General features: G+C 38.4%; 1 protein-coding gene across 1 annotated transcript in view; it reads right to left on the bottom strand.

Annotated features, from left to right (window-relative positions):
• The window catches only part of PIEZO2 (piezo type mechanosensitive ion channel component 2), a 409,694-nt gene that overhangs the window by 113,638 nt on the left and 275,001 nt on the right, over positions 1–21,055 (bottom strand). Inside the window, exons 8-12 of the mRNA XM_063451573.1 lie at positions 11,991–12,153; positions 8,273–8,401; positions 5,244–5,282; positions 4,251–4,386; positions 196–335 (exon numbers count right to left, since the gene is read on the bottom strand). Of these exons, the coding sequence (XP_063307643.1) occupies positions 196–335; positions 4,251–4,386; positions 5,244–5,282; positions 8,273–8,401; positions 11,991–12,153 (607 nt within the window). The remainder of the gene's footprint in view (positions 1–195; positions 336–4,250; positions 4,387–5,243; positions 5,283–8,272; positions 8,402–11,990; positions 12,154–21,055) is intronic.

Here is a 21,055-nt window from a genome sequence, read left to right on the forward strand (position 1 = left end):
GACATGGTATTACCTGTGGAGCTCTTTAGATTTGTGACACTGCATACAGCCTCACAGAAAATAAATGTCAAAACATACATTTAATGCAGGTTTCTCTGGGTGTCCGACCAATTTCAACCATTAAAACTCAAGATATAAATGGAGTTTGATAAGAACATACATACACTGAGCATAAGAAAATAAAATAGTAATTACCATCATTGAAATAAGAGCACATATGTAACTCTGCTTCATAATAAACTGGAATACCACCACCATTGCATGGACTTTAGTGTTCTCTTTTGCCTCAGAAATGTCTTCTTCGGGTTCTTCTACTTCCTCCTCTTCTTTCTTTTCTGGTGGAATATGAATTCATTACTCTCTAGCAGCTGGCATTGATTGCATTAAGATGATTGCAGAAATAGTTTTTTATATATCAGTTCACCTTACATCATGAAATTACTAGCATTCTAAACAGATTAAGAGCAAAATTGTCACAAAAAGTTAATTCACTGGGCATATTTTTTTTTTTTTTTTACAAAATTAGCAATCATAATAATGTTTATGACATGGTGTTTATATATTTAAACCTTCAACATGTCCAAAAAAAACGATATGCCATGAAGAATTTTGTGAAATACTTTGCAAATCATTGCAATTCCAGAGGTGGACTTTACCCTGCAATGTAAACATTACGGTTTCTAAAAAAAACTGCGATACTTTACATTGCAGGGTAAAAGGACAGGGCCTGAAGACAAGCATATCCCGGAATACAATTCAAATACTAAGAAATTACTGAGGACGTAAATCTCATATAAAAGAGAAATATACATTTCTGTCTCAAGAGGAACTGCAAGAAAAAAAAAGGTTCCGCTTTGTTCTGCTTGTGAGCTCCATCTTGTTGATACAGTTGATTGAGTTGCTTCTGTGCTCCCAGTTATGCCTTAATTTAACATTAAGAGTTTGAAATTTCTCAGAATTCTGAAAATTGGAACCATATTTTAACTGTATTCATTTATCTTCATAACCTTTAATCTAAATCTAAATAATGACTAAATAATGACTTGATTATTTATTATGTTCTGCTTTGAAGCAACCCCTCCTCCATCACAGCATACAAGGTTATTTACAAAAGTGAGAATTCTAAGTGAGTTCAAAGTGAATTTAACATTTAAGGTGAAAGTAGATGGACTAAAAAGCACAACTGACTTAGATAAATTTTCCACTTCGGCTATTCTGACCATTTAAAATTCAAAGTGAATTTCACTTTAATAAATAACCCGGTTAGTGTTTACCTGTAATCTGGCCACTAAATAGTTTTTTCCTCCTTGCAGAAAAATGGTGAGACCTCCTAAACACTCCTAACACACTTCAGCAATCCAGTGCTTTAGGGGTTTGGATTGTCTCATTAATAGAATTTTGCCATTTTATAATTATGTTTTTTGGTTTTTTTTCTGTTTTTTTTAGGGGGGCATGTTTGCATGTTCACATGTACTGACAAAAGATGTTCCTCATAGATAACTAACACACTCTTAACATATGCAGACCTTGTAGCTCCATTTGTAAAAAAATAAATAAATTATAAAGCATATTTAGTTTATTTCCTGAATAAGCTAAAGTTTTATTTCAAGCAATATATTTCTAGACACACTTAATTTTATGTTCCCATTGTAAAAAAAAAAAATACTTTCGATTTGTAAGAGTACTCCACTCTACATTTTTATTAATTTTTTTCCAAAAAAAATAAAAATAATTTCCATAAACAAAATAAGGAAAATAACTGTGGCGAAACCAACCTCGCCACTGGGCCCTGGAGAAGCCTGTTTGCTAGCCTCCTACCTGCTGACTATGGCCCCTGGATTATTTGGGGCATATTGTATTTTATTGTGCGACTGCTGGCCCTTTAAGTACAGTGAATGGTATTTTATTGTACTGCTGCTGGCCCTTTAAGAACTGTCTGGGGACATATTGAGACTTCGGGTAACAATACCCTTTAAGACTATGGCCCCTGAAAAGGAATGGACTTTTATTGGGTGTGTATGGCCCTTTAAGAACCGTCTGGGGACATCTTGTAACTTCGGGTAACAATGCCCCTTTAAGACTATGTCCCCAGACCTGTAAAATAACTTGCCCCTGGCTTTCTCCCACTTGGTTCAGTAAATAGGGCTTACTGAACCAAGTACCACACAGGCGGACCACCCAGAAGCTAAAGTGTGCAGGCAATTTACCTCCCAGGCTGTGAGGTTACTGCAGGTTAATTGCCGAGCGCTGGGTGGCCGCCATTCGGCAGCCGAACACGTGGCGGCGGCCATTTTGGTCATTCGAATGCGGTCAGCGGTGTATGCTAAAGATTCTGTGGAACTAAAATCGGCTACACATTCTGCCGAACACCGCTGACCCTTACCTTCTTCCATACTGAACTTGCAGCTCCAGAGACTAAGTCCCGTTCGAAATGGGACTTAGTCGTTTTTTCGCATGAAATTGACCGACCGCACAGCCCAAATCTATGGAACTGTTTTGGGCAGGAAATTGTGCTTGCGGTCGGTCATAAAGGACTTCCAGCTAACTTTTGATCCACTGGAGGGATTTGGCTGATTTTTGGAAGGGCTTATGTTTAAAGTGTGCTGATTCCAAATGTGGTTTTTGGGAAGATTGGATGTATGCATTTAAAGTTATAGCACATGTATAAAAACTGTAGTTTTCCTGGCTGTAATAATTATGTTAACTGGTTATCTGAGGGGAGGGGATGTGTGGGCTGAACCATGTATGTGATTGGTTATTTTATGCCTCCCCCTGGGTGTGGCCTGTAAGTGTACAAGTGTAATAAAAGCCGGGCTGGATGAGCCAGTCCAGAGTTCCTGTTTAACCCTCAAAATGAAGTGTCGTCTCGTTCTTGGGGGGAATTGGATTGTAAGCTGACTGCCAGGAGTGTAAGCGGATTGTATGCTTTTCTTGTTCAGCTGTTCCAGTTCGGAGTGTTATCTTGTATCCAGTTCGGGAGTTTGGTGTTCTGCAGTAGCTGTGCCTGTCTCTCAAAAAGGGGATTATCGCCTAAACGGATTTTTCCCCTTTTATGCTGAAACGGTCCGTTACAATAACCTGTTTTGTTTCCTATGGCTTTAATATTTCTGAAAATGTGGCATCTCTAATAGTAATAATACATATCAGCCCTGACCAGCACTTAGTTTATGCAAGACTCCAAGAGCCCTATGCTTTGCCAGAGAATTAGGCAGTGTCTCGGCATGAACAGGAAGGAGTGTCCTGGTTTCATCATTGTTGCTGGGCTTCCCAAGTAGGGTCAATTAGATAGGTGAGTCATTAAAAAATATATCAGGAATTACAATGTATGATTTATCATATATATTATTTGCTTAACGAAATACATATTGTGATCAGTTTTCTCCAGCCATATGAAGATGGAATGGTGGATGAATAGAAATGCGTACAAACAGAGATCTATTTTCACATCTCCATTTAATAGTCAAGTACAGAGACAATGTAACAAGCAACCGTCAAAACAGATGCACACTTCTGGAATGTTCCTCAAAGTCGTAACACTATGCTAGTGAGCATATATCAAAGGAGATAATGTGCAAACAGAGTGATGTTTATTGTATCCCACCAGGTAGTCGAGTGCTGCATACTAGTATTTTGATACACTGGAGCTCTGTGGGGGAGGTCCGCTAGCCACCAATACGAATCCAGAAGTAGAGCGCCACAGGCTACACAGTGCATGCTGAAGAATAAGGTATATTTGATTATGGTCCAGGAGACAAAACAACGATACAACGTATCGGCCGTGAAAGTGGTATCTTTGTTTTGTATCCCGGACTATAATTAAATATACTTTACTCTTCACCCTATACTTCCTGATATTTATTGCACATCGATCATATGGTGGAGTCACCTAATGAGGACATCCGAGAGTAACTTTTTTTTAAGGTTTCTGAAAAACTGGAGATATTCTCATTGTGTTTTTATCTACTTTGTTTACATTTTAATTTATAATTGTATCACAATTGGGGCACCGTCTCCATTTTATCATATGCTTACAGACTTTGCTGCATAAAGCCTGCCATACTCTACCTGACTAGTTATAATAGAATGTCCCAGAAGTGTATGTCCATTTTGACTGATGTTTGTTCATTTGATATCATGGAGGGAGACATGTTTGGGAGTGATGCCAATATTGGAAAGTAATTTACGTGCTTCTTGTGTTTAATTGTTGTCGCTAGTATTCTCTATTTTATACATTTATAATATAGTCTTACCTGAGGTTTCCTCTGCCTGCTCCCATTTATATTGAGGCATAGAGTACATATCAAGTTTAGTTGGTCCATTCTCAATAGGAAGTGCTGTATGAATTGTATAATCTACAGGCGTCCCGTTAACCGTTACTAGTAAAACCTGTTAAGTAGCAATTAGCAAGATTCACACAGGTTAAAATCCAAATTAAAAGAAAAACAATATATTCCTTTCAGAGAATTGCAGGTTTGTACATTTTAAGACCTTATATACACTTATTTATAACTGCAGGTATATGTAGCTATACATGCCTTTATAGAAGTATAAATATACACATATGCAAATTTGTACATTATAAATTAATTTAAAAAATAAAAACTATAAAATTCAGATTTAAATCCAGAAGATGTGATCGTGAAGGTGTGTTAACAAAATAGGTCTCTCTTGTTACAGTTATGAATCATACACAAAAAAAAATATTAAAAATGTTGTCTGTTTTTTTACCACGGCATATTTAGCTTATTTAATGAGAATGATTCTTTAATAACACACTTTTTAAAACGTGGTGTATCTCACCACCTGAGCTGGAGATAAACTAATCCTGGTTGCATTCTCACTGTGACTGATATCCATTGAGGTTAATAAATCGTGACCATAGCATTGCCGCGTGACGATATAGCCAATTAATAGCCATTAGTGAATCTGTAATAGGACATTTCCTAATGAGAATCAGCACTGCAAATTAAAAACTCAACGTATATTAAACTAACCCAATGTTGTCTTTAAATGGTCTGACAGAAGGTGGATATTAGCAGTAATTATATAATAAAATCTCTTTCTGTGTAGGACAATACAGATCTATCTAACAGATTGCTCTACCTGCTCACATAGTCTACAATAATATTCTTTCGGGTCAATAAAACTGAAAAACAACATACAGTACATCAGACATACTGAGTGCTGTATATTCATTTTTACATGCAGTAGTCATATGAAATGAGGTACTGTTGCATACTAACATCAGCTGGCTTGTATTCATCTTGGGTCATGGAAAGAAGCTGCAAAAGGCAAAGCAGGAGAAATTAAGAGAAGCTGCAGCAGTAACCGGGCTATAAAAACAAAATTCACTTACAATCACTCTTTTATATCGAAGTTGTCTTTCAACAACATATTAGCAGTGAGGAGGCAATAATTAACCTTTATTGGCAATATAAGCATGAAAAGAAACTTGCCGGTATGGAAGCTCACACTTTTTCAATACGTTTTGTTTGTGGTCACATCAAAGCATTGGAGAGACTTCTTAATCACTCTAACTTATAAAAATTTCAGGGGATTACTGTCTCCAAATATTGACCCTTATACAATATGTTTGGATAAGCTTTTCAAATTATTAAATATTTTTGGATACACTTTTAGAATATTTTAATGTCGTAATATTAAGATTTTTTTTTAAAAAATATGTTGAAATCATTTTTTTACCTATATATTATTATATTATATATTATAATTATATATTTGTTGCTATTTTAAGATTTTGACAAAAAGGTTTTTTTTTTTAAATGTATTTAAAAATATTAAAGCATTTGAAAGCTTACCTAAAAATATTATATCAAGTCATAGTCAGGAAGAATTTATGATAAGCTTTGGTCAGCAAACACTTTGAAAGTGTGGTTTTCCATAAATGCTAGTTTCTGCACAATGGTAGACGACACAAGATACAGCTAAATAAATATTATTGGTTAAAAAAAAACAAAAAAAAAAAACTTATTTTATTGTATTTATTATTATTGTATTTTTTTTATTGCAGATTCTGCTTTTAACACCTGTAGGAAATACAGAATGTATAGGACGTTAGCAAAAACCCTGTTAGTCACGAAACTAGAAACATTGTAGAAAAAACTAGAAACTGAAGAATTACAGATTTTACTGAAAATGATAGGCTAAAATAGCCAAACTGAAAATATTCTCCCTCTCTCTTTTGATCTAAAATACGCAATTATTTTGTCATTTCTCCACAGTTCCCAGCTTAGCAAAACATCTTTTCTTTGTTTCCCGTTTCATGATTGAAATTGAAGGCAGGAAAGTCATAAATGTTGTCACTGTAGTCTTGCCATGTTAAAGTGTGTTTAATACAGGACTTCTAAGCACTAGCAAAGATTTGAGATATCAAATATGGAGCTCTTTCGCATCTAAAAACTGTTTGTCCTATAGGTGTGAAAAGCTTTTTTTATTAATAAAACAACTATAAATGTGTTTTTTTGTTTTTTTTTTGATCATTAATATTCGTCTAAACAAGCATTTGCAATAAACTAAATAAAATATAATTTATTGGTAACTAAACTGCAGCTGAAATGCACAATCTTAGATTGATGTTTTTTTTTTTAATTGCACTTTTTGCTCCACAACCCTCTCCCGAAGGCACACCTAACAGTCCAGGATTAAGGAATTAACCGGGTTTGTGGGGTGTTTATAAAAAGACAAAAGGTGTTTTCTTTCTTTATCTAAACACCTGAGATACACCCGGGTAATACCTTAATCCTCGACTGTTAGGTGGGCATTGGGGAGAGGGTTGAGGAGCAAAAAGTGCAATTAAAAAACAAAAACCATCAATCTCATATTGTGCAATGGGCAGGTGCCAAGATAGGTGGTAATTTGATTATTAAACTACCAATCGTTTATCTGCATTATAGCTTCAAGATGCATTTTAGTTATTACCCAGCAATTTGCATTCACTGTTTAGTAGAACCAATGAATGATTAAATACTAAGCAAATATTATTTAGGCAGGGAATACATAAAAAAAATTTGGGGAACTAAATAGATTTTTATTCATTTTTTTTTTTTTTTATAAAAGTAAATGTGGAAACCATATGTCAGATTTGATGTGTAACACATTAAGCATATAAAAACATATGATACATTCCATTTGGCTTTGAAGAAATATTTGAAGTCTGTACTAAATCTTTTATGATTTGCATCAGTTTTCTTACAATGGTCAGCATTTTGTCTTTTCTGTGGTAAAGTTATCTCTTTGCTAAATGTTCAAGATCAAAGAAAATGAAGGACCTTTAAAAAAAAATAAATAAAAAAAATAGCAAACCTAAAGAAAATGACTTTCAGCAAATTTAGAATAACATAACTCCTACCCTTTAACATGGATAAACAATCAGAAAATTCCCATGAGCCTATGCCAAGCATTGACCAAGAGAGGATCAACTTAAAGAGAGCATGATGCCTACCAACCTCTTAGAAACAATAGCACACAGAAAAAAAAATATCACAGCAATTAGAAATATTATATTAGTATGTGTATTTTTTTTTTTTTTTGGTCAATCTGTTTTTTTGGTTGTTTTTTTTTAGGCAGAATGCAGTACAATAAAGAAGAGAGAGAAATAAAAATGTGAATTTTGTGTGCTGACTAACTCTTCACCACCAACTTATTACCAAACAGGTAACTTGCTGGTTATTTAATATTGGCCCATTTGTATTTTGGATTATAGAAAATACTGTAAATTACGTTTTCATGCATAAACAATACATTGTTTAATGACAACATGAAAATGTCTTTCTTGATCTTTGCTTAATGGGCACTCAAACAAGTTAAAGAATGTTGGCGTGAGAGGACAGATTGTAATATCACATTATTTTATGTGCCAGCTATTGAAGTTGTGAGAAACATGTATACAAGGTTTTGGAGTAATAGTGCATATCTCTGCTATTTGTGTACAAATGTTGATGGAAGTGAAGAGGTTACCATAGGTAGATTAGAGATGATAAAATAAACTTTACTTTGCAAATAAGTAATAAATTTTCTTGCATTCAATGTTTGCTATTATCAAACCGAGGCTCTCTTTTTTTTTGCGAAATGTCGCTAGTGTATAAAAGGTACCCAGAATCTCACAATGAAAAGTATTTCCAAGTTCTGTCAGAATTTGAATTTGGTCCATATACTACTAGTATAGAAAAGATACATTAATAATCTTTCTAAAACTAGATAGCCAGTACAGAATGAGAAAGTAGATTTAGGAACCATTTTGTCAGTGGCTTACTTTTCTTTCGTCCGTGGTATAGTGGCTTTCATACCACAGAGTGCGCTTTCTCTCTGCAGTCAAAGGACTAGAGCTACAGTCACCTTCTTTCTCTTCTTCCTCATTCCCTTCATTTTCTTCATTAATTACCTACAAGATATTACGTATGCATTATTTTCACATAGAAAATTCTAGAAACAGCTCACTTCTTTGTTACAAAATGTATTTCCCACACAAATTGTAATATAATAGTTAATATATATATATACATACATACTATGCTCCAAGTGTCAACTAAGGACCATCATTGTTAAACCTATTCCATGCAGTAAGAAGTATGGAGACAATATCTATTTCTGATTTACATGAATGGGAATGAATTTTTTGGCTGAAATTATGAAGATATTTTTTATACTTGCTTCTCCTCATGTACTCATTAAAACAACACTTTCCTTCACTGGACTTATTATGGAAACAGGAGTGTCTGGACACCCTGTTACCTTCCGGGGTTAAACTGTTTTGCTAGACCGGTGATAGGCTGAAAGCATCAGCTGACTCTCTAAGCCTATCACTGACTGCCCTTAGAGAGCAATAGTACATATTATTGATAGGCTGCGTGCCAGCACAGATAATCAGCCCTGTCAAATTTTGCCCTAGATCATCTGATCTGGTCTGACCATCCTGTTCTTATGGTCTCTTAACTTTGCAATTTGCTGCTTCCTTCTCCTCATTGCTGCCACTTGTTGGTCACAAAAGTGTGGGCTTCCTGCATGATACTCTTCTAAATCTTGTCCTGTGCAAACTGAATGATTAAAGGCTGGTGCTGCAGTATCTCCCAAAAATGTTGCTGCAGTATTCGTGGCTGGGTGGATGAGGCCCTGAGAAGGCATCACTAGTGATGCAACCAGCCCCTATCTGACTGCTGACAAGCTGTGTGGCCAGCCACCAGCCTTCGTTACCATGCACGTAGTGTTGCTGAAGCGCTCCCTGCATGGTCCAAGTACCAACTGCACAGCACATGCACATCTACTGAAACACTCACATTGTCCTGTCCAGGTACAATTCACTGGTATGCCCAAAAGTGAGACACTGGGGAAGTAAAGAAGGATGGTGGGCTAGAACCCCAAAATAAGAACGGTCATACCAAAACCAAGACTGATGGGACTACTGCAGGCCTCAATAACTCCCTCACATTGCAGGCCAATAAGCCATTGAGTTATATACTTCTTTGACACACAGGGGTAGTTTTTGAGATCGCCTGATCTACTCAGTTGGCCCTTGACCCTTGGCCCATGTCCATCCTGGCTTTCCATTTACACAAAGCTTTGCTGAGTAACGAACTAAGGGAAACTTATCTAAACATCAAGCAGTAATGAATGCAAGATTTTTAACCTTGATTTGATAAATTGTTGGAAGAAAAGACAGCAGTGGTTGATTTTGTAACAGACAAGGCAATTTAGAATCGTGTCCAATGAGAAATTCCTTGGGTTAAGATAAAAGATAAAGCCACAGGTCATGTGGTTATTGTGAACTAGACGCCAGAACTGTGTAAACATTATACAGGACACCCACATTTGGGAATATATGGTTTTCATATTACTGGAATTGGGTCCAAGAATTATTTACTCTAAGATAGAGCCCAGTGAACATGGGGCAAGTATTTTTTTTCTTTTTTTGGTTAACAGTACTCTAGAATTCAGTCACTGCACGCCACGTATATGTTGCTGTCCTCATTTTCTCACCATGTGCCAACAGAAATAGACACATTCTTAATGGGACACTGTAGGGACTGTAACTGCTTCATCTCATTGATTCCTTTGATTAACTATTAAACTGTTTTTAATGTTTTAATGCTAACTGAGCATCCCCAGCAGTCCCATCCTCTGTGTGCTGCTTGGGATAACGAGGAAGCATCAATGGGTGGCTGTGTTTAGCTGAGAGTATTTGGTAAGGCTAAAAGGAAGTGTGCAACCTCTGCCAGTGTAACACTGGATGGAAAGGCAGTGCCAGTGGACTCCGGGCACTCTAACCAATTCAACCAATACACCGAGATGAAATAATGACTAGTGTGTCCCTTTAACGGAACTGGAGTTACTAAAAAGGTTTTGGACTTTGTATGTTCTTTTATTATATCAATATAAAACAGATGTAAGAACCTCCATGATCTGCTACCTGCCAAACAGTTTTTTTTCCTTTTTCCTGCCAAATTCACTGTTGAATCTGTACACAACAGTTAATGAAAACAGATGCTTTAGAGCCAGATCAACTCTGGTATTTCTCATAAGCAAAGGTCCTCGCACATTTACTGTTGTTGACTTGTCCAATGAAAACATTATGAAAGACCACAATGAAGTGTCTGGTCTTTCATTAAAATACACTCTAATTTTCCAGTTGTAATATATGCTTCATATCTTTTTATCTATCTATCTATCTATCTATCTATCTATGTCATCAGCGTATATGTGGACCCCACACGTGAGACTTCCCTTTTACACATTTTAGTGTGGAACAAAATCTTGCATTTTAGAGCAAATTGAGCTGCTAGAAGGTGCAGTTAAGGCATAAAACCGTAATTGACACATCTGAAACCAAAGTGATTGGTTTTCTAGACCAATTACATTATGGTCATGGACCAGAAAACACTCACATGAGAATTTCCTAACGACAGACTCCTGTACATTATACATTATAATGTGGGATTATGGAGTCTAAATATACATTTTCTGTAACGTGTTTATACATATATTTCATCCTATTGTACATTACTGCATTACATTTTCAAGAAGCCAATGCTATGTTTTTAACAGGAAGCCTATTTGGCCTACTTACCATAAACTAGCTTGTTTTTTTTTTTTTTTCTACAACAACACTGTAGAACACATTCCTTTCTCTTTAAGACCAGAATATAGAAAAAAGTTGTATGCTGCCACAAATACCCCAAAAATATACAGGTTCCTCTGCAATTGCCAAAAGACTATATATCCTTCCTGGTAAATATTTTATAAATAAATAAATATGGAATATTAGGTTTACATGACAGTGGGCTTGGAATGATATTTATTTCTGGAATAGGTCAATAATAATTATCTAAGGGTAGTTTTCTTTTCATTGCCTGTTTTTGTCACTTATTTGCAATTTCATAGTTTTTTGCTTCACAGTGAATAGCCAAAAAGTGGCCAAGAAATTGCATTTTTAACTCAAATCACCATAATGTTATAACGTGACAAAAGCAGGCAAAGAGAACAAAACAACACAAAACACCTTTAGATAATTATTATTGATCTACCCCATCAATAAATATAATTTCCAACCCTCTGCTATACAAACCCAAAATAATTTGTGCTAGAATAATAAATATTGTTCTGACATTTACAGAGGGGGATAATTACTATCCATCCTACTCTGGATATTTGTAGCATTAAACACATCTTTATTCCGCTTGGAGGTTCAGTGTGTTAAAGGAATTATGTACTTGGATAGATAAGCCACTTAATGCACAGGAAGCAAAAATCAGTCTCTACAAGGACACAGTAAGTCAATAATCAATAAAGATCAATGGTGAAGTGAAAATTCTAACTGACTTACAGCGTTACATTCATCTGAAAACAAATAGACCCATTAAGAGTTTGATACAGTCATATTTAAGTGGTTTCTTTAATGTATTTTCATAAGAGTAACAACATCCAATCCAGTGTAAGAATCAATAGAAAATAAATAATAAATAAAATATTATACTTACAACAGGTTCCTGCAGCCAGAGTCGTATGAGAGTGGCTAGCGTGTAATATAATACTAAGAGGAGGACAGGGTTTGTATGATGATACCAGTTTAAATCAGGATTTGCTACGAATTTCCATGTGCTTGAACAGTTTGTTTGAACTAAAGATGTGACACCAAATAACCTGTTTAAAGGACAAGGAAAAATTAATTACAGTATGCATATTTCAAACATTTACAAAAATAAGAAACTTCTGAAAAAAAAAAAGTATATTTTTTTGTTGACGCCTTTATTACCATCTACATTCCAATCCAATCCAATTTGAGAAATTCCTACAATAATGTGAATGCTCAATGTAAGGTAATTATTATCAACAGCTTTTTGTTAATAAATATTTTGCAGTATTGGTGTCTCTGTATGTATTCTTGTGTTCCACCACTGTGCGCATGCGTCAGGCTAACGCATTGATTGGCTGCCACCCAGGACCGCCTTTTCCTGTTAGCCAGGTGTGTTCTTGGTATAAACCACAGAACTTCACTCTGTAATTTACCTGTTAGGAGCATGGCCACTCAGATCTCCACCTGGGGAGCTCTTGGGCCTAATCCCCCTGACAGCAACCCATGTGCCTCACCATCTTGATGATTCACCTGTCCCCTTCTGGGGACAAGTCAAGAACTGAGAGCTGTTGGGCAGTGTATTTATGCCATAACTGTGAGGGACCTTATTAATTTTATTTATTTTTAGAGGCTTGTCCCTGAGGAAAGTACATCCCTCCGGTACTGCCACCATATGTATTGTATCAGATTTTAATATAACTCACAGGAGATGTAGTGTAGCAGTGTAATTATTTAGCAGTTTTAAATAAGTTTCATTTAAAGGTGGCATTTGAGACACATTTGAGAATACCAGCATTTTTTATATTGACAAACAAGGTAGTATCTAAAATAATGACAATAACAGGAAAGCAGACAGAAACATATTTTTAAGATAAACCAGCTATAATTTGGATAACAGCCAACAACTACTTCATGAAAGGAACTTTATCGCAATGTAACAATGGGACACAAGTTAATGCGTCTTCCATAAAAGAGTAATAATGCATTGACTGTCTGCTGTTCTCAGTCCGTCTCTATTGTTAATCAATAGGATAGATTCAAAGTAGTCCAGATGTCAGTACTATATATTTTTTAAAGGGCTGGAGTGCCTCTCAAAAAGGAAATTGACATTTTGAATGCTACATGGAAAGACAGAGGATAATAAGATGCACTTTTATGATTAAAGTCTTTACTCAAATAATTAGCTCATGCAATAAATTCTAAAACTTAGAATTCACTGTTAGCTAATAGGAGAATCAGGGGAATAACTTAACTCTACTTCAGGAAAAAAATATAAAAAAAGTACTCATATATAGGTAAAGATGTGTATATGATTTTTTTTCTTCACTTAGCATTGTAGTAACAAAGCACAATAAGGAAACACGACAATAAGTACACATATAAGTACAATCTTGGAAGGCATAAAGACATGCTGAATGAGGTGTTTTTTTGTTTTTAAGAATGATAAAAATATTGAGCGGTTAAGGCAAAAAATGAATAGAGAACCAAGGTGGTGACAACTAGGTAGGGCTCAAGCTGCTCACCTCTTGTGGGCTTTCATGCTAGTTTGTGGGGGATTCATGTGTTTTGCAATGCTCACCAAGGGGCACTTTTCCCTCCTGGTAGCTATGCTAGTACTCGAAAGCTTACAACATGTATGTCGGGGGGGAGGGGAGTGGAGGAGGGGGAGAGGGATAGTAAATTAATTAGTGAGGCTAGGTAGGTTAAGACTAACCATTGCCGCTTTTACCCAGCGGCTGCATATGTTTGGATATCTCAGTGGTTTACATTAGAAAGACACATGTCAAAATAGGAAATGAATGGTAACATAATGATAACGGATAATAAAACAAGCTGAAGCATATTGTAGTGTTGCGAACTATGGTGGGAGCCAGTTCATGGCAGTGGAAAGAGGGAGTTCTTTGGATTCTAAAGGTAGTCCCCAAATCTCTCTGTTCTTCATGTCGGGTCTTGCACGGAGCTAGGCCACTGAGACGGGAGCGGGATGAACTCCGCTATCCTAGCAAGATTCAGGTGGGAAAGTCCTGTGCTTCTCTTGCCTGTGTGGTCTGTAAGGCCTAACTTTAGCAGGAGGGTTTCCAGGGTTCCGGATAGCTGTGAGATCTGTAGGCAGTCCCCAGGTGAGTGAACAGGGTCGCCTTCGGTGTTCCCCAGTGATAGGGTATTTCCCAAAGGCGCAGCTGTTGCAGGAGCAGCTGTAGGGTTTTCCTCCAGGTGAGCGTAGCGTGTGGGAGGTCTGGGAACATCGATAGAGTGGACCCTTCAAAGATTTAAGGGACATTACAGTCACCAGAACAACTACAGCTTATTGCATTTGTTCTGGTGAGTATAATCATTAACTTCAGGCTTTTTGCTGTAAACACTGTCTTTTCAGAGAAAATGCAGTGCTTACATTACAGCCTATTGATAACTTCACTGGCCACTCCTCAGATGGCTGTTAGAGATCCTTCCTGGGTCAGTGTCTCCTCCCTCTGTATGCAGACACTGAACTTTCCTCATAGAGATTAATTGATTAAATTCATCTCTATGAGGAGATGCTGATTGGCCAGGGCTGTGTTTGAATCATGCTGGCTCTGCCCCTGATCTGCCTCTTTGTCAGTCTCAGCCAATCCTATGGGGAAGCATTGTGATTGGATCAGGCCACCACTTCTGATGATGTCAGCAAACTGCTTGTTTTTTCTGAGACAAACAGCATGCAGATCTACAGCTTCAGGCTTGAATACAGTAAGAGTTTGCTATATTTATGGAGGCATGAGGTTCCCAGGGGGGCTAGATAGTTTTTTTTTAACACTATAGGGTCAGGAATACATGTTTGTGTTCCTGATCCAATAGTGATCCTTTAAGGGGGTCTTCCCTTGGGCCGCATTTTGGAGCAGGGCTTTTTCCTGGAGGGACTGGAACCTTATAATAAGGCCTGCAGTAGCTGCTGGGGGTGCCGTCTTCGGCTTTGGTAGGCGAATTAGCCCATCAAGTCTCAACATTTTTGCCTGTTTAGACGGTAGAAGGACTGCAATTAGGCGTCTGACATAGTGTGGCAGGTCAGTGAGGCCGACAGACTCCGGAATTCCACGGATTTTTAAGTTATATTTTCTCGGTTGGTCTTCCATAGTGTCCATCCTTTCAGCAGTGGTAAGTTGTTGCTGCTTTAGTTCCTCAATCTGCCATTCGACCTAGGTACGTCTGGTATCGTGGGTTATTGTAGAGGCTTCTAGGAGGACAATTCTGGCTGTTGCGCCTTCAATTGCATCTTTAAAGTAGGCTATATCTGTGTCCTTGCGCAGATTTGCCAGCATAGTTTTGAGTAGATCCGCTGTCACAGGCGCCCCAGCTGGTGGCTGTGTGGAAGAGTGCTCAGATGGCAAGCCCAGTGCCGGGCCTCTGGGTGGTCCCTCTCCAAGATCTGAGGGAGTGCCGTCTGAGGAGTAGACAGAGCTGTCGTCTTCTAGCGCCATCTTATGCCAATGCGGCCTGCTGTGAGTTTCGCAGGAGTTCTCAGATATCTCAGACGTTTGGGCTTTTTATAGGTTTAGGTCTTTTGTGTTTTCTGCCCATTGTGTGTCACTGTGGTAGGTGTGTCAAAACACTCATCTTCTGATGCCAAGTGACTATTTATAGTGTATAGAGTTTTTATGTGAGTCCTCACAATCTTTTTATTCCTAAATGCATACATTTGTGCAATTATTTATTTTGTGAAATTATTTAGCAATTGCACAAAACAAAGTTGACGGCAGCCTTTTGTCAACTTTTGTTCCTACATGTCAAAATTATATGTTAAGTGTCATGTTTCTGAGCAGGTCAGAGAGGAGACGATTGCCAGGGTTATTGGTTGAAACTGTGTCTTTTTAGACATAACAATTTACTTGAAAGTAAGAATTAAGGCAATATGCCACAAAAAGGATACTTTGAGAGTTAAAACTGAATAAAGGCAATATGCCACAAACAGGATACTTTGGGAGAAAAACAGATTAAAGGCAATATGCTACAAACGGGATATCTTGAGAGTAAATGAATAAAGTCTTTTAAATACAAGTAGGTTTGAAGTTATTCCAAGTAGATTAATAATTTGTGGAATGTCACACTGCAGTCAGGTTCAGGATGATACAGGGTTGACATAGTTAAAGCTGGTAAGTACTTTCAGTATAATATATAGTACATGTTGCTTAAAGAATTATGCAGAGTTGCAGCAGTTGAAACAGGTAAGTAGATTCCAATATAATGAAATACAGGTTGCTTACAGGATCATGCAGTGTTGCAGCAGTTGAAACAGGTAAGCAGATTCCAGTATAATGAAATACAGGTTGCTTACAGGATCATGCAGTGTTGCAGCAGTTGAAACAGGTAAGTAGATTCCAGTATAATGAAATACAGGTTGCTTACAGGATCATGCAGTGTTGCAGCAGTTGAAACAGGTAAGTAGATTCCAGTATAATGAAATACAGGTTGCTTACAGGATCATGCAGTGTTGCAGCAGTTGAAACAGGTAAGCAGATTCCAGTATAATGAAATACAGGTTGCTTACAGGATCATGCAGTGTTGCAGCAGTTGAAACAGGTAAGTAGATTCCAGTATAATGAAATACAGGTTGCTTACAGGATCATGCAGTGTTGCAGCAGTTGAAACAGGTAAGTAGATTCCAGTATAAAGTAATACAGGTTGCTTAAAGGATTTTGCAAAATTGCAGAAGTTGAAGATAAGAGTTTCAGGAGGATTACGGCGACGAGACACACAGAGTCTCCATAGAGGATCAGGATGTTTTCAGGAGCCAGGATACAGGATGTTTTCAGGCAGAACACTGACTTCAATATCAGAACACTGACTTCAATGTAAAGGCCATGAGAAGAGTTGGGTGTGGCCTTTTATAGCAGACTTGGAAGATCATATGAGGCAGGTAAGAGCAACTGAGGATTGACTAGTGGTTAGGGAGGCCACTAGAGACGAGAAACAGGAATTGCAGCAATAGAATAAAACAATACCTTGGTTGTCAGGATAGGATCCTGACATTAAGATTGCGTTGGAATTTCAATTCAATTTCAATTCAATGAATTCAATAATTTACCCCCATCAAACCAAATATTTTTTTAAAATAGGAGACACCCTAGGGTATGGCATGCTATGGCATGCGTGAGTAGGCACTGGCAGTAATGCAGAGTAGGCACCTGCCTGCCCAAAACGGCAGGCGCATATTCTGCTTTCATGTCGGGAGGACCTGGAGGCAGGGGGAGGGATCTGGCAGCTCTCCTGCGAGCAGGCTGTGTGGAGCGTTGCCGCATGTTACCATGGCAACGCACCACACAGCATTGCGCGGGAGGACAGGAGAGCTGCAGCCAGGCACATACTTACCATCACCGGACTACCAGGACTGGCTGTGTTCCCCCCCACCTTCACCAAAGGTGAGTTGGGGGATAAAGATTTTATATATATGATTTTATGTATCTTTATCACCCCTACCCCCTGCACAGCACTCCTTCCCCACACAACACTCCTCCCCCACACACACAGCACCCCCCACACAGCATACCTACCCCCACACATACAACACCCCTACCCCCACACACACAGCACCCTTACCCCCATACAGCACCCCCTGCCCACACACACTGCACCCCTGCACACACACAGCACCCCTCCCCACACAGCACCCCCCCACACACAGCACTCCTCCCCCACACAGCATCCACATGCAGCAATCCTCCCCCCACACAGCGCCCCTCCCCCACACACACACATACAGCACTCCTTAGACACACACTGCACCCCCGCACACACACAGCACCCCCCACACACACAGCACTCCTCCCCCACACACAGCACCCCTCCCCACACAGCACCCCCACACACACAGCACTCCTCCCCCACACAGCACCCCCCCACACACACAGCACTCCTCCCCCACACACAGCACTCCTCCCCTACACAGCACCCCCCCATACACACAGCACTCCTCCCCCACACACAGCACTCCTCCCCCACACAGCACCCACATGCAGCAATCCTCCCCCCACACAGCACCCCTCCCCCACACACACATACAGCACCCCTCTCACACACACACACACAGCATCCTTCACACACAGAACTCCACACCCTTACACACAAACACATACACTGCACCCCTCAATGCAGTATGTGTGTGTGTGTGTGTGTGTGTGCGTGCGTGTGTGTATTCAGCAGTCTGTATGTATTCAGTAGTCTGTCTGTGTGTGTGTGTGTATTCAGCAGGCTGTGTTTGTATTCAGCAGTCTGTGTGTGTTTGTGTGTATGTATTCATCAGACTGTGTACGTCTTCAGCAGCGTGTGTGGCTTTTTTTGTGTTTGTGTGTGTATTCAGTGGACTGTGTGTATGTATTCAGAAGTCTGTCTGTGTATTTAGCAGTCTGTGTGTGTACTCAGCAGTCTGTGTGTGTATGTATTCAGCAGTCTGTGTGTATGTATTCAGCAGACTGAGTACGTCTTCAGCAGCGTGTGTGGCTTTTTTTGTGTGTGTATTCAGTGGACTGTGTGTATGTATTCAGAAGTCTGTCTGTGTATTTAGCAGTCTGTGTGTATACTCAGCAGTCTGTGTGTGTATGTATTCAGCAGTCTGTGTGTATGTATTGCATTTGTTGGAGATACTAATAAATCTAAGCATAATTTTATCTATTATTTATATCATTATTTAAAATTTGTATAATTGAACTCTGTTGTTGTGTTCTTTTTTTAAAACAAAATTGAACTAATGTTAATTAGTTCCGGCAACTGTACAAGTTGTTTTTTCTAAACTTAAACCTCAGTATTCAGGTGTAATTGCTGTGTTGGCACTTTGAGGGAAAAAAAGGTGGCATGTATTGCGGTTTGGGAACTCTGGCTCAAAAGGTGCGCCATCACTGCCCTAGGATTTTTCACATGGTGTTATTTTAACACTTCCAATGCACTAATTCTATCACCAGTCTTTGTCAAACTTTTGGGTAGTAATATTTGTGTGTTGTTTTTCTCTCACATTGTACTTTAGGCATGGATTCTCAGTTCCTGTTATTTGTTCCTGACCAAAAACACCCCAATATGTGTTCAGCAACATCTCCCGAGTACAACAGTGTACAATGTACAGGTTCTATGGGTTTTTGCAAACTTACAGGGGTCAAATGTAGGGCTTTTCCCTTTTCCATGTTTGCACATTGAAACTTGCATGATTAGTTTGCTGGGCTTATGTTGCCTTTGAGACCATATAGCAGCCCAGGAATGAAAATTAACCCCAGCATGGCATACCATTTGTAAAAGTACACAACCCATGGTATTCAACATGGGGTATGTCCAGTTTTTTGTAGTAGCCACTTAGCCACAAACACTTGCCAAAGTTAGCGTGATACGTTTTACTGTTTTAAACACTCATATTTGTGTTCAGTGAAGTCTCCCGAGTATAACAATACCCACCATGTACAGGTTTTATGGTGTTTTGAAAAGGTACAGGCAGTGGCGTACACACAATCCATGGGACCCTGGTGCAAAACTGATCCGTGCCCCCTCCCTCTTTCCCTTCCCTCCCCCCCTTCTTCTCCCCACCCCCTCCCTCCCTCTTCTCCCCCCAACAAACACACACACACACACACATACATACAGACACATACATACATAGAGACACCCACACATAGACACATACAGACAGACATATACATACAGAACCATACACACATACATACACACAGACACATGCATACATAGAGACACACACACACATACACAAAGACACATACAGATAGACAGACACACACTCACACAGACACAGACAGACACACACATACACATAGACACACATACATACACACAAACAGACACACACACACACACACATAGACACATACATACATACATACACACAGACACATACATACAGTCAGACATACACACAAACACATACATACATACATACAGACACACAGTCACACACATACAGACAGAAAGACAGACAGACACACACACACAAGACACACATACATACAAGGACACATACATACATACATACACACAGACAGACACACATACATAAAGACATACAGACACACACATAGACAGACACATACGCACAGACAGAAAGACAAACACACAGACACACACACACACACATACAAACAAACACACACATATACAAAATGTTTAAGTCACCCTCGTGTTTCCTACCTTTTAGGTGCAGGAGGGTGACTTTCCCTGGTTTCTAGTGGTGGCTCAGGTTGATGGGAATCAGAGTAAAGTAAATATGCAGGTATTTCGCGTCTGAATCAGATAAAATAAGATTAGCTAATCATTCTTTAATAAATTCCTCAAAAAAAAGTTGAGGAATTTATTAAAGAAGGATTAGATAATCTTATTTTTATCTGATTCAGAAGCGAAATACCTGAATATTCAGAATCCACAAATTCCCGTGTTTTACTGTTTACCGAAAATGCATAAGCACTTAACAGACCCACCAGGAAGACCCATAATTTCTGGAGTAGATAGCATATCGTCAAGAACATCAGAATACATTGCTGTCCTTCTCCAACCAATAGTTGTGAAGAATGTCACATACTTGAAGGACACAATACACATCCTCCAGATTTTCAATTATTAGTAATATTATATGGGAAGAGAATTACATATTAGTAACTTGTGACGTGAGCTCCCTTTATAGTATTATTCCGCACAGTAAAGGAATGAAGCAGTGCAATATTTTTTAGAATGGTCTGATTTTAAACAGGAACAGATAGATTTTATCAAAGAAGGGATATTCCTCATTTTAACCAATAACTTCTTTTGGTTTAAAGACAGTTTTTATCTCCAAATCAATGGAACGGCGATGGGGACCAAGTTCACACCCAGTTATGCCAATTTATTTATGGCGTACTGGGAAGAGACATTTATTTTGCATAGTCACTTTGCAGCGAACTTGGTCACCTATCGCCGTTACATTGATGATATATTTTTTATTTGGAAAGGAGATGAAATTAGTCTGGAACATTT

The sequence above is a fragment of the Pelobates fuscus genome, chromosome 4 (genome assembly GCF_036172605.1).
Source record: "Pelobates fuscus isolate aPelFus1 chromosome 4, aPelFus1.pri, whole genome shotgun sequence".
Classification (NCBI taxonomy): Eukaryota; Metazoa; Chordata; class Amphibia; order Anura; family Pelobatidae; genus Pelobates; species Pelobates fuscus.